The 20,510-nt window shown below is 40.2% G+C and overlaps 1 protein-coding gene across 1 annotated transcript; it reads left to right on the top strand.

Annotated features, from left to right (window-relative positions):
• The first annotated feature begins 3,339 nt into the window (after positions 1 to 3,339).
• Positions 3,340 to 20,176, top strand: SPMIP11 (sperm microtubule inner protein 11). The gene is made up of 3 exons (XM_073213594.1): positions 3,340 to 3,483; positions 19,410 to 19,554; positions 19,987 to 20,176. The coding sequence occupies exons 1-3, from the start codon at positions 3,405 to 3,407 to the stop codon at positions 20,033 to 20,035; spliced, it is 273 nt and encodes a 90-aa protein (XP_073069695.1). The 5' UTR covers positions 3,340 to 3,404; the 3' UTR covers positions 20,036 to 20,176.
• The last annotated feature ends 334 nt before the right edge of the window (positions 20,177 to 20,510 follow it).

The raw sequence follows: 20,510 nt of genomic DNA, 5'->3' as shown, positions 1-20,510 counted from the left end.
CTTTACTTTTTCATTTTGCAAAACTGAAGCTCTATACCCATTGAACAACTCCCCATTTCCCCCTCACCCCAACACTGACAAACCCCCATTCTACTTTCTATGAGGTTGATTACTTTAGATACCTCATATATATTTGTCTTTCTGTGACTGGCATATTTCACTTAGTATAAAATATTCTCAAAATTCCCAGCTATTCATTAAACTAGCTATGTGATTTTAATTGTCATGTCTGCATCCAGACAGAATACCATCTGGCACATGGTAGGTGTTCAATACATGTTTATTGTCAAAATAATAAGAATCTTCTACATTACCCTTGAAGAACAATTGACAATATCTTAAACCAGAGGAATTTTCCCTTTTTTATTAAAATTTAAATAGGACTCCATTTCTTATAAATAAGGCTACTCTTCCTATTCACCAGATTTATCTTGTTCTGGGCATAGGATTATACCTGATTAGAATATATATATATATATATAAAATGGTTTGATTGTACTTTGTATTGTGCTTATGAATGACATTTTTCAGTTTTGTCAATCATTACCATTTACTACTGTTAAAAGTTTCTCCCCAGCATTTATATAGTCCCCAAATTAAAATACGAAAAGATGGTATACTACTCATAACGATCTCCAACTCCACATTCAGTGATAATACATTGATAGCTTATAATTGGCCATGGTATGCATGGACTGGTAAATTTATGAACAGACAGCTCTCCAGAAAAATAATTGTATGTGTATGTATATGTACATAAATTTACTATAAAATCTACCAATATAAAGGATGTGTAGCATGCTGTTTATGGTAAGTAAAATATAGTTTTCTTTATTATACATTTCTTATAGCCAACTGATTCTCACAGAATGCTTTGAGTTTTGCCAGACTCTTGAATCAAACACCAACCTATTATTGCATTTGACAAACAAATATAGCTTTTTGACTGCTGGTTGACATTTTCATTTGCAATTATCAGTAACATGAAAGTGAAACGAGATTTATGTGGGAAGTTCACTTATTGGTCAGTGACTTGAGCACAGTCTTTGCTGAATTGGATAACAGCTATTGAATACTGAAAGAATATTCCAATTTTCTGTACTACTGACAATGTAATGACTAAAGACTTGACATACTTTTAATCTACATTATTAACATTTTCTCTGACACTTTCTTAAGTCTAGACAATCAACAAAACAAAACAAACCTTTGTAGCATTTGCCAATTTATGTAGTGTAAGTTCTCCCACCATGGCCAGTTTCAAGCTACCAACATAACATCACTGATCATGAAACTGGGAAGAGATGAACACACCATTACGTAGTATTTCCTCCATACAGACACAACAGACGGGGACTTCTGGTTTCCAGTCTGACATGTTAAGAGCTAAAAAGTCATCACTCTGTTCTCAAAATAACCAAAAAGAACTGAACAAACCAAAAATCCGCCCTTCTTAGATCCATCAGAGAATTGAAGTGGCAGGGCAAATCACCACCACAAAAACAAGAGACAGGTAAAATCACAACAGGAAGAAGAGAGAATCATGGTTTACTAGGAGCAAAAATTACCTTTGGAACCAGAAACTGGTAGGTATACTTAAAAGGCAGCTGTCTAATTGCTTAAAACAGAGCATGAACTAGATTAAGAGATTAAAAAGAACTGGGGGCCCAGCCTTAAGGGCCCCCCACATTTTTGTGAGTTTTGCTTCCAAGAGCCCCACAGGTATTAATTACTATGAAGACTGGAAAAAAATGCCCTCATCCTTCTGGCAGGGAGAAGGGAAAAAGTAACCATTTTGAAATAAACACAGAGTATTCAATTCTGCTTAACAAAGGCCTGCCACAAGAAAACTATTTAACATCCTAAGCAATGTGAGAGAAGGAAAATAATTAGCTCTAACCTCCTTTAGCCTTCTTGTGTCACTTAAGAAGAGGAAAACACTGAAAGAAACATTGTGAAGCACACAGTCCAGGGATACAAACTCACTGAATGACTGAGACTTAATAGGATCATAGAACACTTCCCTTCTACCCACTTTACCTGCGCATCAGTAGGGCTCCTGTTTAACAACAGGATTACAATGAAAACTACAAACACAAATGCTTAAGAAGGAGTCTCTAGGGAAACCCAAAGACAACAAAGGAAACAAAGACAAGGACATTTAAGGAAATTTTAGCCTCTGACACAGCTATAGCAAATAGGAAACATGGCTGAACTCCCAGCCAGATAAACATAAAACTTAAGATCTGTCTTGCCCAATATATAATTTCTGACTTTTTACAAAAAAATTACAAGGTATCCTCAAAGGCAAAAACTTCAGACTAAACAGGCAAAGCAAGTATCAGAACCAGACTCATATGGCAAAAATTTTGGAATTATCAAACTGGAAATTTAAAATAACTGATTAATATGCTAAGAACGCAAATGGAAAAAAGTAGACAGAATGTAAGAATAGGTGAGTAATGTAGTGAAAGAGATGAAAACTCTAAAAAATAATCAAAAGGAAATATTAGAAATAAAAAAAAAACACTAACAGAAATAATGTCCTTCATGAGCTTATCAGTACACTGGACATGACCAAGGAAAGAATCAATGAATTTGAAGATATGACCACTGAAACTTTCCAACCTGAAAAGCAAAGATAAGAAAGAATGAAAACAACAGACTATCTAGATATAATAGATCTAAATAATCTCATAAGCATAGATTGTAGTAAAATGTAAAATAATTAGGAAGAGAAGAATTTTTAGGATTTACTACCTTTATTTTTAATATAATTTAAATATTATAATTATAATTATAACTTATAAGTTTAGGTTCTTAATTCTTAATAATGGCTTATTTAACAACCAAGTCAAAGTTCTGAAAATTCAACAAGCAGCTCTCAAAAGTTGGTACAACTGGTTCAGCACACTGTTGCTGGAAATAAAGATTCATTGGAAGTACCATATTCAGATTTAAATACTGTTAAGGATTCATTAGATTCTGAACACTATGCTAAGGAAATTTATGTACGTTATTTAATTCTCGTAACTGTGAAATAGATAACATTGCCATTTTTTTAAGTAAAAACACTGAGGTTTAATATCTTCCAAGTCACACACCTGGAATATGGCAAAACTAAGATTTGAGCCCAAGTCAGTGCTCTTTCTCTCACTGCCTTCTGAAGCCTACAGTATAAATAAGACTAGGGCAAGGAAAAGGGTAACTGGCATTTGATTCCTCCATTTTCCTGAAGTTTATTTAGCCCAGTCCAGCTCCACTGTGAACACATAAAGCCTGTGCCTACTTAGACAAAGGGAGCATCAGTCATAGTAATTCTTCAGAATATTACCATGGTTACCAAAAAGAAGTGTCCAGTGCTCCAGCCTGGACATTCCAGAAGAGGACAAGGAGGAGCTGAGATGGCCTTCTTCAATTTACATCTATTAGGATATCAAAATTCCTTTTGGAACAAGAAAAGGGACACAACTGAAGAAACAAGTAAGAGGAATATAGAGTAGACAGTTTGAAGGGCCACTTATTAGCCATTTCCTTTCCTACCTTGGGTTGGAGCTGTGTACCCCAAAATTAACAATTACATTAGTTAAAATTATGAAGTAGGGAGAGCATCCATTCAGCTTTCCTCTCCTGCCGTCTAATATCCTTATTAAGACACCCAGTTTGTTCAACTAAATATATGTATTCTAATTCACTTGCTTATTTAGTCAACATTACTAAGCACCAACTATGTGCCAGGCTTTATGTTGGTATGGGTTTAGAAAGATGGATAGGACAAGGCCTCTGCCATAAAGTGGCTATCAGATGAAGGTTAAGTATGTGAACAAAAAATTTGCCACATAGTATATGAAAATTAAATATGGAATGAAATAGAATCATAAGAGAACCTGATGCTATTGGATTTGAAACGAGAATGGGGACCCTCTAGAGAATAACTCACACAGGAAATACTTACAGAATTGAGTGTTAAAAGATAATTGGAGCTTACCAAGTAGCAAGAAGGGAATATCACACAGACAAAAGAACAGAGACTTGAGAGAGAGCCATGTTAAGTAAACTCCCAAGTTCTTGGGTACAGAAAAAGGATAAAGCAGAGAGGTGCTGGGAAGCAGACCTTAAAAACTAGGCCAGGGCCAGATAATTGAGGATCCTGTTAGCCATGCTAAGCATTTTAACTTTATGGGGAGCCATTGAAAGATTTTTAGTAGGCAGTGCATAAATACCAGATCTGTATTATATCAACAGTGCCTACCAGTGCCTCATACATAATAGAGGCTCAATAAATATTTGTAGGATGAATGAATGAATAAATGAAATTGAATGACTAAAACAGGAAGCTAGGGGGAGGCTTTGCAGAAAATGTGACAACTGATCAAGGTTTTGAAAGATTGTTTGGAAGCACAGGAGTGGAAGAAAAAAGGTATTCCAGGCAGAATAGAGAACACATGTGAAGGATATTAAGTATAAGCAATTACTGAAGCAAAAGTTGTTTTGGGTTGAGAGGAAGGGGTAACTGGAGAAGTATAAAGCATATAATTAATATTGAGGAATGGTCTTACAGCAATTGGCTTCCTTTGGGCATTCTCTGTCCTCTCTTTAATTCCATTAAAGAAGATCTGTTTTACATATCTAACTTTCAGGTAAGATTTGTACAAAAGGTCCCACTAAGGGACCCTAGAAATCCCTTAATAGCCCTATACCAGCCCTTCTCTGCTTGTTCCCACCCTCCTGGATCCTGGCATTATACCATGAAGCTTCTAGTGTCTCCATATAAGCTCTTCACCCTCTTACAGAGAAAAACACTTGCCGCAACCCACAAATTTCCCTTGTTCCTGGTTGCTGCAACCCTGCCTGCCCCTACTAGATAGGATTTCTCAAGATGGGAGAACTAAGTACCAAGCCTGGGGTTTTCTTATCCAATTAGCTACTTAAACATAAGTAAACAGGACTTTGTACTAATCCAAAAGCACTTGGGTCTCGTTTCTGATCAATTTCTTTGTAGACCAGGCAGAGCAATAGACTTCACTTCACAAAAACTAGAGTCCACTATGAAATGATAGGGAAGTATCCTGATATCATCTGCTTACCCCAGTTTTTTAATACTAATGGTGGACTGTCAGAGGTAGGAGTCTGTGGCAAACTGTTGGCCTAAATTGCAAGGTTAGAGGAAAGACTGGACATCACATTTGCCACCCCTACTCCCCTGCTAGCTTCACCCTTCCCCCTCACTTCCTCCTTCACCCTCTTGTTAACTTTCAAGATTTGGACAAAGGAGGTCCACTTACTAACTTTTAATTAATCCCTAATTTTGTGGTTCAAGCAATTAATAATAACTTTATTTAGTATATACTGTATGCTAGGCATTGCACTGAGCACTCTACATTCCATTTAATCCTCTCAAACTCCTGTGAGCTAAGTATTACTATTCCCTTTTTACAAAAAAGGAAATTGAGGTACAAAGAGGTTAGCTTATTTATCCAGGGTCACAGTGATAGAACCAGAATTTGATTCCAAATTGTCAAACACCTATGCCTGTGCTCATTTTTAAACAGTGTGGACAAATGACAGAGGTCTTTTGCTGTGAGCAGACCACTCTACAAATGATTGATGGTCAGCCTTTCTAGGAAAATAATTAACGCCCAAACCCTGAGTTCAAATGTCAGGTGGGCTTTACAGTTATTCTCTGTTCCCCAAAAGGTGTTCTCAAGATTGCCAGGAGCCCATTCACTAGAGCTGAACAGTAACTTTTTGCTCAGCTAATGGCAATAATTATTGACTTGGAAACTTCTTTGTGGAGTCAACACCTAGTAACCTTCTCTCATAGCCCCTGGGAAACTTCCCAAGACTTACAACATTCTACAACTCCAGAGTAATGTTCTGCAACACTGGAAAGACTAATGGTTTGGTTCCTTCTGATTTCTCTCTCTGTCATACACACATCACTGAGTCATCATTATATGATCCAGCTGTTACATGCAGATACCAAAACAATCATTTGATTTGTTTTCTGTGCTTTAAACTCAAACTTTACTGGAATTACTGGTGAAAACATTTTTAAGTAAAGTAACAATGGCTTCTTTAGACAGGGCAGGTTTCTTACTCAGCTTGCTTTACTCATAAACATTATCTTCTTGACTCTTATAAGCAACTGAGTTTGCAGATCCCATGATGGAGAGTAACTTGGAGAGGTCCATTTTTTTTTTTTGAGAGGGCATGTCTCATATTTATTGATCAAATGGTTGTTAACAACAATAAAATTCAGTATAGGGGGGTCAATGCTCAATGTACAATCATTAATCCATCTCAAGCCTAATTCTCGTCAGTCTCCAATCTTCTGAAGCATAACGAACAAGTTCTTACATGGTGAACGAATTCTTACATAGTGAATAAATTCTTACATGGTGAACAGTACAAGGGCATTCATCACAGAAACTTTCGGTTTTGATCACGCATTATGACCTATAAACAATCAGGTCAAATATTAATATTCGTTTGATTTTTGTACTTGATTTATATGTTGATCCCACATTTCTCCCTTTATTATTATTATTATTTTTATTTTTAATAAAATGCTGAAGTGGTAGGTAGATGCAAGATAAAGGTAGAAAACATAGTTTAGTGCTGTAAGAGGGCAAATGTAGATGATCAGATGATCAGGTGTGTGCCTATTGACTAAGTATTAATCCAAGCTAGACAAGGGCAGCAAAACATCCACAGATGCAGAAGATTTCTCTCAAAGCAGGGGGGGTGAGGTTCTGAGCCTCACCTCTGTTGATCCCCAAATTCTTACCTGATGGCCCCCCTGCGACTGTGCCTGTCTTAGGTTGTTCCTCCCTTGAGGAATCTTACCCGTCTCTGGCTAACCAGTCATCTTCCGGGGCCATACAGGGAGATGTAAAGTTGGTAAGTGAGAGAGAATCCATATTGTTTGAAAAGGTTAGCTTTTTACTTCTTTGCAGATTTATGCCCCGTGGCTTCTATGACTAGCACTTGTCTCGAGGTATCTTTACCACCTGGAGGAATTATGCTCGGTAAATTCGATATGAGGCATGAATTCTATTTAAGGGTTGTAATTAGGAAGGAAGAAGAAAAGCTATAGATGTAGCATATGGAAGAAAACATAGGAGGATTGATGATTTCTTTGACATATCTTCTTGTAGAGTATCTTAAGTATGTATAGGTTTTAAACTACTAACTAATTTGCACACACATATTAACATAATAGGAATATGGTGACATAAACAAAGCAAATCTATAATTACCATCCATCTCCAGTGAAGCCAAGAAAACCATTTAGGCACCCTAGGCATTTGTGAAAATTTGTCTATGATATGATGGATATTGTCCAGCTGTGCTTGAACAGTCTGAGAGAAATCAGACAAATTAAAGCAGCCCATTTCTGGGATCTGTTCACATCCCATATGTTCTTTTAACCGTAGATAGTCTATAGTCATAAGATTTTGGAGTGCTACAACTTGCACCCCTCCCAACTCCTAGTTGAGTTCCAACAGTACAGATCCGGTCAAATTCGTTGTCTCACTGTATGCACATGTCAGCCTAGCTTTCACTATATTCCAGTCAGAATCCTGTAACTCATCTCCTACTTCTGACAAGCATTTTAATTGTGCACATCCTGAAATACCTGTGTACTCTGCCCGTCATCCACAGCCTTGTAACAAAAGGAACATTAGAACAATATTTCTGGCACTACCACCCTTTCCACAAAGACATTCAAGCAGCCTGAATGTCAAGTTTGGCATTAACCATGTCATTCAGACTTCCATCTATTCTGTTCATATTTCCCTGAAGCCTCTTGAGCCCCCCCAGAGCTGAAGTCCGGGTCCATGGGGCCACACTCTGGATCACGTAGGCTGACTCTAGGAGCTCAGTATGAGGCTATGAAACTCCAGGGAGTTGGAGTGTTGAGCTCCAGAGAAACCTATCAAGATGAAGGTGTTTGTATTTGGCTCTCCTCTTAGGACATTTAGTCTTTCTAGAATGATTAGTACCTACATCTGTGCACATATTAATGCCAATCCCTCCAATGTGCATCAGATACCATCTTTTTGCCAATTCAAGTATACTGCTCGAATATTCTTTGCACACTATCACATCAGTTTTTCCATCTGTGACAATTCCTATCTACATATGTGCTTACTGTAATTTCTTCCATCTTAAAAAAAAGCCCTACATTTCATATTTCTCTGCCCCTCCAAGGAGAAAAATTCCTCAAAAGAGTTGTCTGGTCATGCTTTCCAAATCTTCTGCCAACCTCTTTTCCTACACCTATCAGGCTCTTGCCCCCACCACTCCACACCAATGCTCGTATCTAGTACCATTTGCTAAATTAAACCATAAGTTCTTAGCTCTCACTTTATTTAACATATATACAGAGAAGTGCAACAGAGCTCAGATGGTTGTGAATTCCGACACAGCTAAAATTGCTTCTAATATGGTCAGCTGGCAGAAATTTGGGCCTGTGGACCACCATAATGGGGAACTTGCCTCATAACTTCTGTTAGTTCAGAACTTATTTGGGAAATCACAAAGCAGGCAGGGATGGTATGTATAAAATACAGCATTTTATTTGGCTCCTAGCAAGCCCACATATATCTTGCTTACCCCAGTCTTTCTAATCCCAATTTCTACACCCATTATTTCAAGGACCCACAGTTCCTGACTCTATGCTCACCCTTAATTCCACAACCCAGAAAACCTTGCAGGATTCTGATCTGTAATCCACACTTGTCTCCAGAACGATTCTCTGGCCCCACTCTCCTTCTGGCTGATTTCATCTTGTTAATACGTTCACTCAAGTGGCTTGAGTCTTTTTGGCCCACCTGCACTAGCACACCTGTTCTTCATGCTGAAGCCACACTCCTAACTGGCCCTTCAGGTATGGCCTTAACAACAACCATAAAAATGAGCCTATTAATATCAACACTTTTCTTAACACTCTTACTGTAATGATATTTTTAAGTCATTCACAATTTTTTCATTAAAAGAAGATAGGGTTTTTTTCCTCCCAGTAGGTGTGAGTATATTAACATTCTATTCAAAAGGGCCCACTCAAGTTTTCCTTATTTTTGTCATACTGAAACCTCATAGAAGTGAGTCAACAGATGTAACCAAATATTCTGCCAGTGTCTGCCTCTTTCCTTTCCTCTCCTCCTGATGAGGAACCAAAATAGAAAAATCAAAAAAAGAAAACGGCATAGGGAGCATACTTTGGCCCATCCTGGACTTCAGAAACTCAGTCTTATCAGATACCCAAAGTTGTTCAGATTCAAGGAGCTAGTTCACACTAAGCAAATTCAGAGTGCCTCAATTTCCTTACCTGTCAGTGAAGATGGCAATACCTTCCTTATATATTTGTTGAAGAGATGAAATGAAATAATGTATGTGATATATCCCAAACCTAGCACATGAAACTGTACATGATCAGAGGTAAAGTTATAAACCATAGTACATACAGAATGTCTACCTTTCCTTATGACTGGAAAATCTTTGTCCACTTCTCAAGACATACTTTCCAGGATAGGGTACCTAGAAATCAATATTTCTTTTTATTAAAGTATCATTGATATACAATCTTATAATGGTTTCACATAAAAAACACTGGTTTCATCATTCACCCATATTGTCAAGTCCTCATCCCCCCACTGCCATTGCAGTCACTGTCTATCAGCGTAATATGCTATATAATCATTACTTGTCTTCTCCATGCTGTACTGCCTTCCCTGTGACCTACCTGTATTGTGATTGAATTATAGTGCCCCTTAGTCCCCTTCTCCCTCCCCACCCACACTCTCCAAACCCTCCCCTTTAGTAACCACTAGTCCCTTCTCAGTGTCTGAGCCTGCTATCTTGTCCCTTCAGTTTTGTTTGTTTTTATAATACACAAATGAGTGAAGTCATTTGGTATTTCTCTTTCTCTGCATGGCTTACTTCACTGAGCATAATACCCTATAGCTCCATCCATGTTGTTGCAAATGGTAGGATTTCTTTTCTTTTTATGGCTGAGTAATATTCCATTGTGTATATGTACCACATCTTATTTATCCATTCATCTATTGATGGACACTTGGGTTGCATCTATATCTTGGCTATTGTAAATAGTGCAGCAATAAACATAGGGATGCATATGTCTTTTCGAATCAGGGATCTTGTTGGGTAAATTCCCAGGAGTGGAATAATTGGGTCAAATAGTAATAGAAAGTAGTATTTTTAATCACAAGTTTCCTTGAGAAGAAAAAATACTGTCTGGCTTCAAAGGATATTTCATCTAGGCCCTGAAAGATCAGTAACAGCTGCCCACAAAAAAGGACTCCTTATAAGAACAAAGGAAAACTGAAGGAACAAAACAGCAGCAGAATCACAGAACCCAAGAATGGACTAATAGTTACCAAAGGGAAAGGGACTGGGGATGATGGGTGGGAAGGGAGGAATAAGGGCGGGGAAGAAGAAAGAGGGCATTGCGATTAGCATGTATAGTGCGTGGGGGCACGGGGAGGGCTGCGCAACACAGAGAAGACAAGTAGTGATTTTATAGCATCTTACTATGCAGATGGACAGTGACTGTGAAGGGGTATGTGGGGGGGACTTGTGAAGGGGGGAACCTAGTAAACATAATGTTCTTTCTGTAATTGTAGATTAATGATACCAAAATAAAAAAAATAAAAAAAAGGACTCCTAACCAGTGACTGGAACTCTCATGTCTACCAGTTAATAGATTCCTGCCCCGCCCATACTCACCTTTCCAGACACTAAACTGGCAGCCCCTACAGGTTCACCTGAACTTCAGAGTTCATTCACCCTATGTCCTGGTCTCTTGAGTGCCTAAGCTTTCCCTTTTCTGTCCTGCCCAGGAGAGCATGGCCCTATCTCTGTCCTTTTCTTTGCTGAATCTATCTCACCACCTTTGAACTCAGATCTTCTTTCTGTTCTTAGCTTCATACTTGGACACTCCTCTTGATCCAGCAGTGTCTTGGTCTTGATTTCAGACAAATTCCCTTTTAACTGGCCCTTAGCTGAGACAATTCCCTTGTCTTATTATATGAAAACCCTACGTCAAGCTAGACCTCATCATAACACAAATCTACACCCAGGATATTTCCCACTGACAGGAACCCAGAGACAAGTCAATGGTGGGTAGCAGGAAGAGGTTATGCTTGTTCTTGTCTTGAGGCAGTTGAGACAAATGACCTCTCCCTGCTGACTGTCTAGCGACTACCCTCTAGCCACAACACAACAGTCTCTAAGCTCTGCACATCCAAAGGGCGTCCATCTTCCTCCACTGCTGCCTTTATCATTCCTCTTCCCAGAAGAATTCACAAACTAATCCTCAGAGTCGCTTTTACTTCAGTTCAAATGAATCTCTTTTACAGAAAAGCTCAAGTACTTGGTAAAAGCTGAGCACATCTCAGCCGCGTTCTCATTTTCTGGATCTGGTCAGAAGATATAATAGGTGGTTTTCCCCGCCCTGGCTGGAATGTTCTCTGCTCAACCTCCTAGGTCTCCTGACCACTCTGAGCAGCCTGTTTGGTGACCCACCTGTAGGAGACAAGTTGGGGGATGCCATTCTTAGACGCCAGCAGAGGGCACTCTAGTTCTGGCTTTTCAAACAGGTTCATGAATTGCACAATTCAGCCAAAAATGAACTAGCCAAAGCCTCTGAGCCCCTCCCCCTTTCCAAATGGATAAACCTACTGAAGTTATACAAGTGTATCTTGGAAACAACCCATACATCTCATAGCTGCTACAGACCATCATCCCCTGTGCATCTGAAACTAGAGAGGAGAAGGTACTCAGGCTCCTCAGCTACAATCTGCCAAAACGTCAGTAGGGCACCTCCAAGGTGGATGACTGTGTCTACTGCAGAAGATAAGCCACTTTTTTTTTTTACAGGGGCTCAGTCTTTCCCCTCTGGTTTTCCCCCCATGGGACTCATTCAATCCACAGCAGAGAGGCCCACCAGATTCCAGTCCTCTCAGCTCCCTTGACTCCCTTGCTGGCCATAGGAAAAGATATTCCACATTTCATTGGTGCTCTGGGAGGCAAGGATCTGCCTCTGGAACAAGGTAATGATAACAAGTCCTACACCCAACTCAAGGCTGCTCCAGAGTGAGCAGACAGGTTTGACAGGACCTCCATTGACCTATACACAGGGGAGCCCATCAAGAAACTAGTTCTATCAGTCCATGTTTTCCCTTATCCTTGGTCTTTCCTGGAAGCCCTAACTAGATTATTTTAAGAGTCAGTTTAGTGGGGTGGTTAAGAGGATAAAGCTCTGGAGCCAAACTGCTTGGGTTAAACTCATGTCTCTGCCATAGGCTAGTTATGGGACCTTGGAGAAATTACTAAACTTCTTTGGGCCTTTGCTCCCCCATTTGTAAAATAAGATAATAATAGTACCTACCTTTTATAGTTGTACAGAGCATGTTCACTAAGTATTAGCTTTTTTAATTATTGTTATCTCTAGAAGATCCACATAGTCCATCTCACCTCAGCAGTCTGTAGCCAGAACTTCAGCCTATTGTCTTCTGCCCCATCTATTTCCCCTGTGCTCCGAATCCTGAACAACATGCAGTTGAAAAAGATTTGGGGGGACACAGAAGCAAAGGAACTGCCCCCATATGTCAAATGTGCCATAAGGATTCATCTGGTTTCCTGGACTCATGCTCCTGTCCACCTCGTCCCAAAGCACTGACAATTCCCTGTATCAGTAAGTGCAAGATAGCCTTCCAAACACACTCCAGCCAGTTTCAGTTCATGTTAATGCAACAACCAACTTCAAGGAATTAATGCCCAGAATTTTATATGACCTCCTAGACATGGTCATTTTTTATGTACAACACATTTTCTCAAACTGATCTTGTTAGAATTTCTAGTCGGGGTGGTATTGCTCTGCTTGCAGTGACACCAACTTCAAGACAACTGCAAGTAACGTGTGTTAGAAATTACCACTCTATACTAAGCATCTGGAAATGGCAGGCAAATACCCTAACCTGGAAGTCAGAATTCTGGGAGCCCTGAGACAGACCAATTCTAAAACTTCTTTGACCTGAAAACACTGGCAAATCAGTCTCAGTTCCAACTAACAGAGGCAATGGGCAAAGTAGTGGATAACTAAGATTTTATGACCAGCCCAGTGGCCCCGGAAGCCTATAATATTGAGAAATCTGCAACATTCATTTGGATAAGTGGAGGATCCACCCAGTACTTTTACACCACTTCAGATGTTCTTCATGGTCCATTCAAAGCATCAAATGTGGTCTTACGGCAACTCCCAATTTATGGCCCCATTCTAGAAGCTGTCAGGGCTCTTCATATCTGTTTACCACCCAAAACTATATGGACCATAGTATTAACTGGGCAGATGAAGAACCTCTGTTATACTGTCTACCAACAAACTGATGGATTCATCTACCTTGCCCAGTAGTTTGCTTATAAAAAGCCCATCACATCCCTCCACCCAGAACAGCCCTTTCACAATAGCTGTGGCATGAGTCTTCTACCCCTTACTATCTTGTACCCCAGGGGGCTGCCAAAATTTGGAAGTTTGGGGAAGCTGCACGTTACCAAAAACTGAATCAGAGAGTGTTGCAGCTGGTGCTTAACTCAGGTAGAAGGCAGCCAAGTAGATGCCTTCTGTCCAGCACACCATGGGGCACATGGTAGCCATCTATTTGAGAAGCTGGGAACCCACTACTTGGAAACTGAGATGATGAAGAACATCATCTGACTGTACCCTTAAGGACAATCAGCTGAGGTCTCAGAACCAGATAAAGAGCTTCCACTGTCACCTGTACCCAGACCAATAATTACACACAGTCCAGTCCCATTGCCCACTAGAAATATGCTCTTGCTCTTTCTCCTTGTCTATACATACTTGGCCTGGGCTTTCTGCCACCCACACCTTGCTCAAAGTCAAATAACCAAACTCAAATGACACTACTTCCAGGAACCGGCCCCTCATGGCTGTAACCTGTAATGAAGTACAAATTAGCCCCTTGGTTCAGTTCAGGCTTCTGGAACTCTGCTGCTTCTCCAAGTCCTCCAACTGTTGAGGAAAGGGATCCAAAGAGTGGCCCACTCTGGTCATGTCATTATATCAGACAGAAAATATAGAGAGAGATTTCCATTGGGGTACAAAAAGGAGGGAGGAAGGACAGAGGTGATGAGTGAGTGGGGCCAAGCCAGGATGAAGGGGAAAGCAGAGCTGAGGAAGAACTCCATAACAGAAGTGGTATCCCCATCCTCCACCAGAAGTGAGGCAGCAATCTCAACAATTCTCAGAATGGCAAATTTAATACAGTTCCTGACATGCTCAGTATTCTGAGATTTAAGCTAAATCTAGCCTATTTAAGCAGAACATGGACTTATTTTTTTTAAATACTGGTGGGATTACATCAAACCAAAAAACCTGCACAGCAAAGGAAACAATAAAATGAAAAGGCAGCCTATGGAATGGGAGAAAATATTTGCAAACCCTATATTTGACAAAGTGTTAATATCCAAAATATATAAAGAACTCCTATAAAAAACAACAAAAAAGATTAAAGAATGGGCAGAAGTTCTGCACAGACATTTCTCCAAAGAAGACACACAAATAGCCAACCAGTACAGTATATGAAAAGATACTCAACACAACTAATCATCAGGGAAATACATATTAAAACCACAATGAGATATCACCTCACACCTGTTAAAGCGCCTGTTACTAATAAAAGATAACAAGTGTTGGCAAGAATGGGGAGAAAAGGAAACCCCTGTACTCTATTGGTAGAAATGTAAATTGGTGCAACCACCATGGAAAACAGTATACAGGTTCCTCAAAAAATTAAAAATATAACTACCATCTGCTCCAGCAATCCCATTTCTGGGTATATACACAGAGGAACTGAAATTACTATCTCAAAAATGTATCTGCACTGCCATTTTCACTGCAGCATTATTCACAGTAGTCAAGACATGGAATCAACATGTGTCTATCAATGCATGAATGGGTAAAATGCAGTATATACATAAAATGGATATATGTACCCATTCAGCCTTAAAAAAGAAGGAAATCATGCCATTTGTGCATGAATGAAACTGGAGGATATTATGTAAGTGACATAAGCCAGATACAGAAGAACAAATACTACATGATACCACTTATATGAGGAATCTAAAATAGTCCAACTCGTGGAAGCAGAGAGTGGAATGGTAGTTATCAGGGGTGGGGGAGAAAAGGGAAACAGGTATTAGTCAAAGGGCACAAAGTCACAGCTACACAAGATGAGTCAAGTCCTAGAGGCCTACTGCACAGCATAAAGCCTATAGTGAACAACACTGTACTGTGTACTTAAAAATAGGCAGAGGGTAGATCTTGTGTTAATGTTCTTATCACAAAATAACAATAAGTAAAGAGTGTGTGAGGAAATTTTTGAAGAGGATGGATATGCTTATGACATAGATTGTGGTGTTTTCACAGGTGTATACTTACCTACACACTCATTAAGTTATATATAAAATATGTACAACTTTTTGTATGTCAATTATACAACAAAGTGGTTTTTTAAAAAAGAATATTGGAAGTCCATAAAAGCTGTAGAGGGAACAGAACCAAGCTTGGTGGGTAGTAACCAGAAATAATTCTCAGAATCATGCCCCAGCCCTGGTTGGGCATAGACACTAGTACATTCAGTGCTGCAGGGGCACTGCTGTCATGAAGGATACCAGAGCCTGGACACCGCTGCTAGAAACAAGATGCAGCCATACTGCTGCAAATTCCCATCAACAGAGACATAACATGGTTCCTACTTCTTTGCAACCTCATCTTTGATTGAAACTCTGAAGCAGGTGTGTTTGATAGACCTAGCCAAAACTCTTTGCACATGCCCTAGCTACAAGAGGTGCTGGGTAGCTTAGTGCATTCAGGCTGCTATAACAAAATACTACAGATTTGGTGGCTTAGAAACTATGGAAATTTCTTTCTCGTAGTTCTAGAAGCTGTGAGTCCAAGATCAGGGTGTCAGTGTAGTCAGGTAAGGGCCCACTTTCGGGTTGTAGACCTCTGTTTGTAACCTCACAAGGTCGAAGGGCAAAGGAGCTCTCTCAGTACCTCTTTTATAAGGGCAGTAATTCCATTCATGAGGGCAGAACCCTCGTGACCTGATCACCTCCCAAAGACCCTACCTCCAAATGCCATCACCTTGGGCATTAGGTTTTCAACATATGAATCTGGAAGTGGGGGATGACCTAGACATTCATACCATAGCAGTGGGAAAGGAAGATCTGGTCTTTTCAGCCTCTATTATGGGCTACAGGTTTTGCCTCAGAGGGGGTTCCCAAACTCCTATAAGAATGCTAGGTCTGTACTACAGCACCCTACCCTACCTTAGCCTACCCTACCTCTCCAGCTCCATTCCCTATCCCTCTCTGCTTTCCCTAGCACTGATCAGGTTCCAAGTCCTTATAGCTCTCTGAGACTTCACTAATGCTTCTAACCCACTTGGTATTGTTGCCTGAAATCCACTTCCTGACTACTATGAACTTGAACTCCTTACCCTCGAAGACTTACCTCAAACATAACTTCTATGAAACCAATTGAAACTCTGCAAATATGCCAAGCCCAGAAAAGGAGTGTCCATCCAGATAAGGGGCCTTTTTCACCTGCAGTAACCTTAAGTATTTTGTTAATATACTGATTCCAGCAGGGGCCCTCTCAAAACCAAGGAGCAGGGGAATGTAAGGGACATCTGTGATAGCTGGGTTCTCCCTCCCTCCCCTTTGTCACAAACATGGTGACTAGCTTCCTGAGATCCTGAGAATCAGATGTGAGTAGCTAGGAGAGATCCCTGTCATATGCCTGGTTGACATGGAGACCAGAGACAGAAAATCAAATTGCCCCATTTGCTAAGTACTCAGAGCAAGTCTGCTCTCATTTCAGACCAGAAGGAACTGTTGCCCACTAGGCTTCCCCCAATTTTCTCAGAAGATGGGAATTACTCTGTGCACCAGAATAGCCATACAAGGTATCATGAAGCTGTACGGAAGGTGTTGTTAAAGACATGTAAATATCTTAGAGTGGGCACCATGCTAGGGACAGAACAGGTATGTCCAAGTTCCTAAAGAATGGCTGGGATGTGGTTCTGGGGCAGGAAAAAGAAAAAACAAGAGACTGAGAAGAGGAAGGAGAAAGCGAACTTGAATGGTGGATTGAGCAAGATAAAAAAAATTTGAATCAGGTGCAGGAGATTCAGATTTGAGTCCTAGTTCTGCCTTTTAAGTGTCTCACTTTGGGTAGTTGTTTATCCTTTATTTATTCTTTTATATTTTGACCCAAAATGTTTATTTTAATAATGTTGGTATAACAAAATGTATCAAAAACCATCTCAAACGTTGACAAACTTGTTGCCCTTAAGAGATGAGAATATTACATATGAAAATGAGAATGTGTATAATTAATGAGCTCTTGTAGGGATAAGAAAACCAAATTAATAAATGCCCTAATTCTTTTGATCTGATTGTCTGGAAGGCAGGGACAGTGACTGGGGACAGCCAGAGGACACTTAAAAGCTACCACACCTCCTCCTACCATGTTGAGGGATTTGGAAGATTCTGGCAGAACATGTCATAAAATAGGACCTCACACCCACACTTTTGTTAAAACGGCAGTAGTGGCAACTCAACCCACAGAAGGAAATCAAGGAAAATGGGAATCCACCGAATACACCTAGCTCTTAATGAAGCCTGTGCTGAGATTTCCTTTAACCCTGTCTCCGTGAGGTGACACTGCCTAAATGAAATCATGGAGCTGCCATACCTGACTGGGAGGCCTGAAAGATCTTGGTATTTTGGCCTCATTTTTCTCTTTTAATCCACAGCCCATTTATCCCTTATTAATCTGCTTTCTTTTCATTAAAAAAAAAAAACAGCAAATGCCTACTCTACCAATCTTACAGAATTGTTGTGAGCATTAAAACAAAGACATTTGGAAAAGTACTTTGTATATTATCACACTATGCCTGTGAGGAGTGGTAGACCCAGCACTGGCTTTAGAGTTTGACCTGCATTTAAACTCCAAACTAGTTGTGCAACCTTGGGCAAGTTGCTTTAACCACTTAACCTATCTGAACCATCTGAAAACAGGAATAATACTCTTGCATTGTTGTAAAAGTTAGAGAAAATGTACATTTAAAAAAGCATCTAGGACAAACTACTGATACATATGATACCATGTAGGCATCTCCAGGAAATTATGCTGTGTAAAGAAAGCCAATCCCCAAAAGATTAGACTGTATGATGCCATTTATATAACATTCTTAAAATGACAAAATTAGAGAAATGATGAGTACATTATTGATCAACAAGTGGGGAGTGGTGCAGTGGAAGGATGTCTACAAACGGGTAACTCTAGGACCCTGTGGTAAAGGAACTGCTCTGTATCACTATGTTAATATCCAGATTGTAATATATATAGTACCACAGGTTTTCAAGATGTTACCACTGGGGGGACTGAGTAAAGAGTACTCAGGATCTCTTTGTGTCATTTCTTAGAACTGCATGTGAATCTATAATTATCTCAAAATAATGTTTAATTTAAAAAATAAAATATTTTCAGAAATTAAATATATATATATATATAAATATGCATGAAGAGGAGTATCTGAGAGTACCTATGGAATACCTAAGTTATTCCTAATAGCAAAACTTTTTAATAGCTTATTATCAATAGCAAAACAGCTAAAAGAAAAATGTAACATCTACTCAATGGTATATTAGGAATTTTTTTTTAACTATTATAAGGACTATATAGCCAGACTATTAGGCTATAATTATAAGTTTAAAAAAATATACAGATTTTACATACTGGTATAATTAGATTTATCCAAATACTAAGTGAAAATGAAATCTAGATAAGTCAGATACTATTTCAAAATCTTGACACCTACTACATTTAAAACATGATATGCATTTGACAAATGCATCTATTAGCAGTATCAAAACATGAGGTGGTATCATTGCTAAATTTCAGAGAATAATCTGGAATGAGCAAAGGAAGGGATTATTTCAGAGAGGGAAGGAACTTGGAATGATTAAGCCTAGAAAAGAAAAAAAAAAGAGCCGGTGGGCCCATCTTACATATTTCCCAAGTGTGCTGACCACTTGTTTTCCCACCCTCTTAGCTCCTGGGGAAAGCTCTCTTGGAGATGGGCTTAGTTAGTAGCAGCAGGAAGAACCAACAGTGATTCAACTGGCCATGAAGGGTGTAAGATGCTGGAATCCAAAAGTGAAGCCAGGTGTGGTGACCAGATTCCCAGGACTTCTCAGTACCTGGTCAGCTTGTGCTTCCCTGAGGCACAAAAGGGAGCAGAGAGCTCAAAGAAGTTTCATAATCTGCCCTTCCCCCAACCATTCAGTCCCCAATCAGGTCTTTAGAGTTCCTTTGACTGATGCTCAGAACTTCAGCTTCTGGCGGTCCCATGATCCAGGAGTGCGCCCAGAGGAAACCATGCCATGGATCCGGAGCTCTCGCCATTGCCTCATTAAGAGCCCAATGACCAGGTTAGGCTTGGGGAGGTTGAGGGTGGGAGACCAAGGGAAGTACTCCCTCTCTTCAGTTAAATCCTTAGAGGCGGTTTATTTCGTCAGGGAATAGAAGAGGAGGTTTGGGTCTTACCAGGGAAAACTGGCCCCAGAATCTGGGCAGTGATGGCATTCAAAGCAGACTTGTCTGTGTCTTTGCGTTTCACCTTCTGGATATGACTTCTGAGCAGGCATAAGACAATGTCTAACATTGCTGTGGGAGTCCAGGGATGTTTCCACCCGCTTCGTTGCTCCTTCCCCTCCTCTCCAACCACCAAGGAGCCCTACTTTCTCATCACCACTACTGCCCATTGTGTCCTGAGGTAGTCTTGGGAGCTATGTTTAAGGACCTCCCACCCACCCACTCCAGCCCTGCCTGGCTGAATCTGAGACCCTCTCTCTCTTTTCCAGGTTTATGGATCACTCTACTCTCAGTGACAGAACCTTCAGTCTGTATTGAGCAAGATGTGTTTGCAGAAGGACAAGTTGGACTGTGGAAGGAGGGCAAAGAATGGAAAGAGGAAGGTGTCCTGGTCCTCATGGTCCACTAAAGGGGGGAGAGGATAGAGAAAGCAGAATAAACAGATTGGATTGGAAGTAACCGGTGTGCACTGAAAGTGAGGTGGGAAATTATTCCAGTGCCCAAACCCCTGCAAGAGTAGATGTGCAAGAGATTCTTGAAGGAGCCAGAACTTGGTGTTTGGTTTGGAAGGGGCCAGGGCACTAGAAAGACCACCACATGGGTTCTTGACCTTAGGCGTGGCAGGCGGCAAAGCAACAAATCTGGGAAGATACACACTGGTCCTCATGATGCTAAAGAGCCTAGAGTAGTCATGCTCCCTGAAGAAACTGTAGCTTCACCTTGGCAAGGAAAAAAGCAAAGGAAGCCCTCTGACCACAGGCAAGAGAGGTCCACAGAGCCCCTGAGCAGGAGG

This window comes from Manis javanica, chromosome 10 (assembly GCF_040802235.1).
Source record: "Manis javanica isolate MJ-LG chromosome 10, MJ_LKY, whole genome shotgun sequence".
Lineage (NCBI taxonomy): Eukaryota > Metazoa > Chordata > Mammalia > Pholidota > Manidae > Manis > Manis javanica.
Note: the sequence above shows the minus strand (reverse complement) of the source record. Positions and strands in the feature narration are given on the sequence as shown.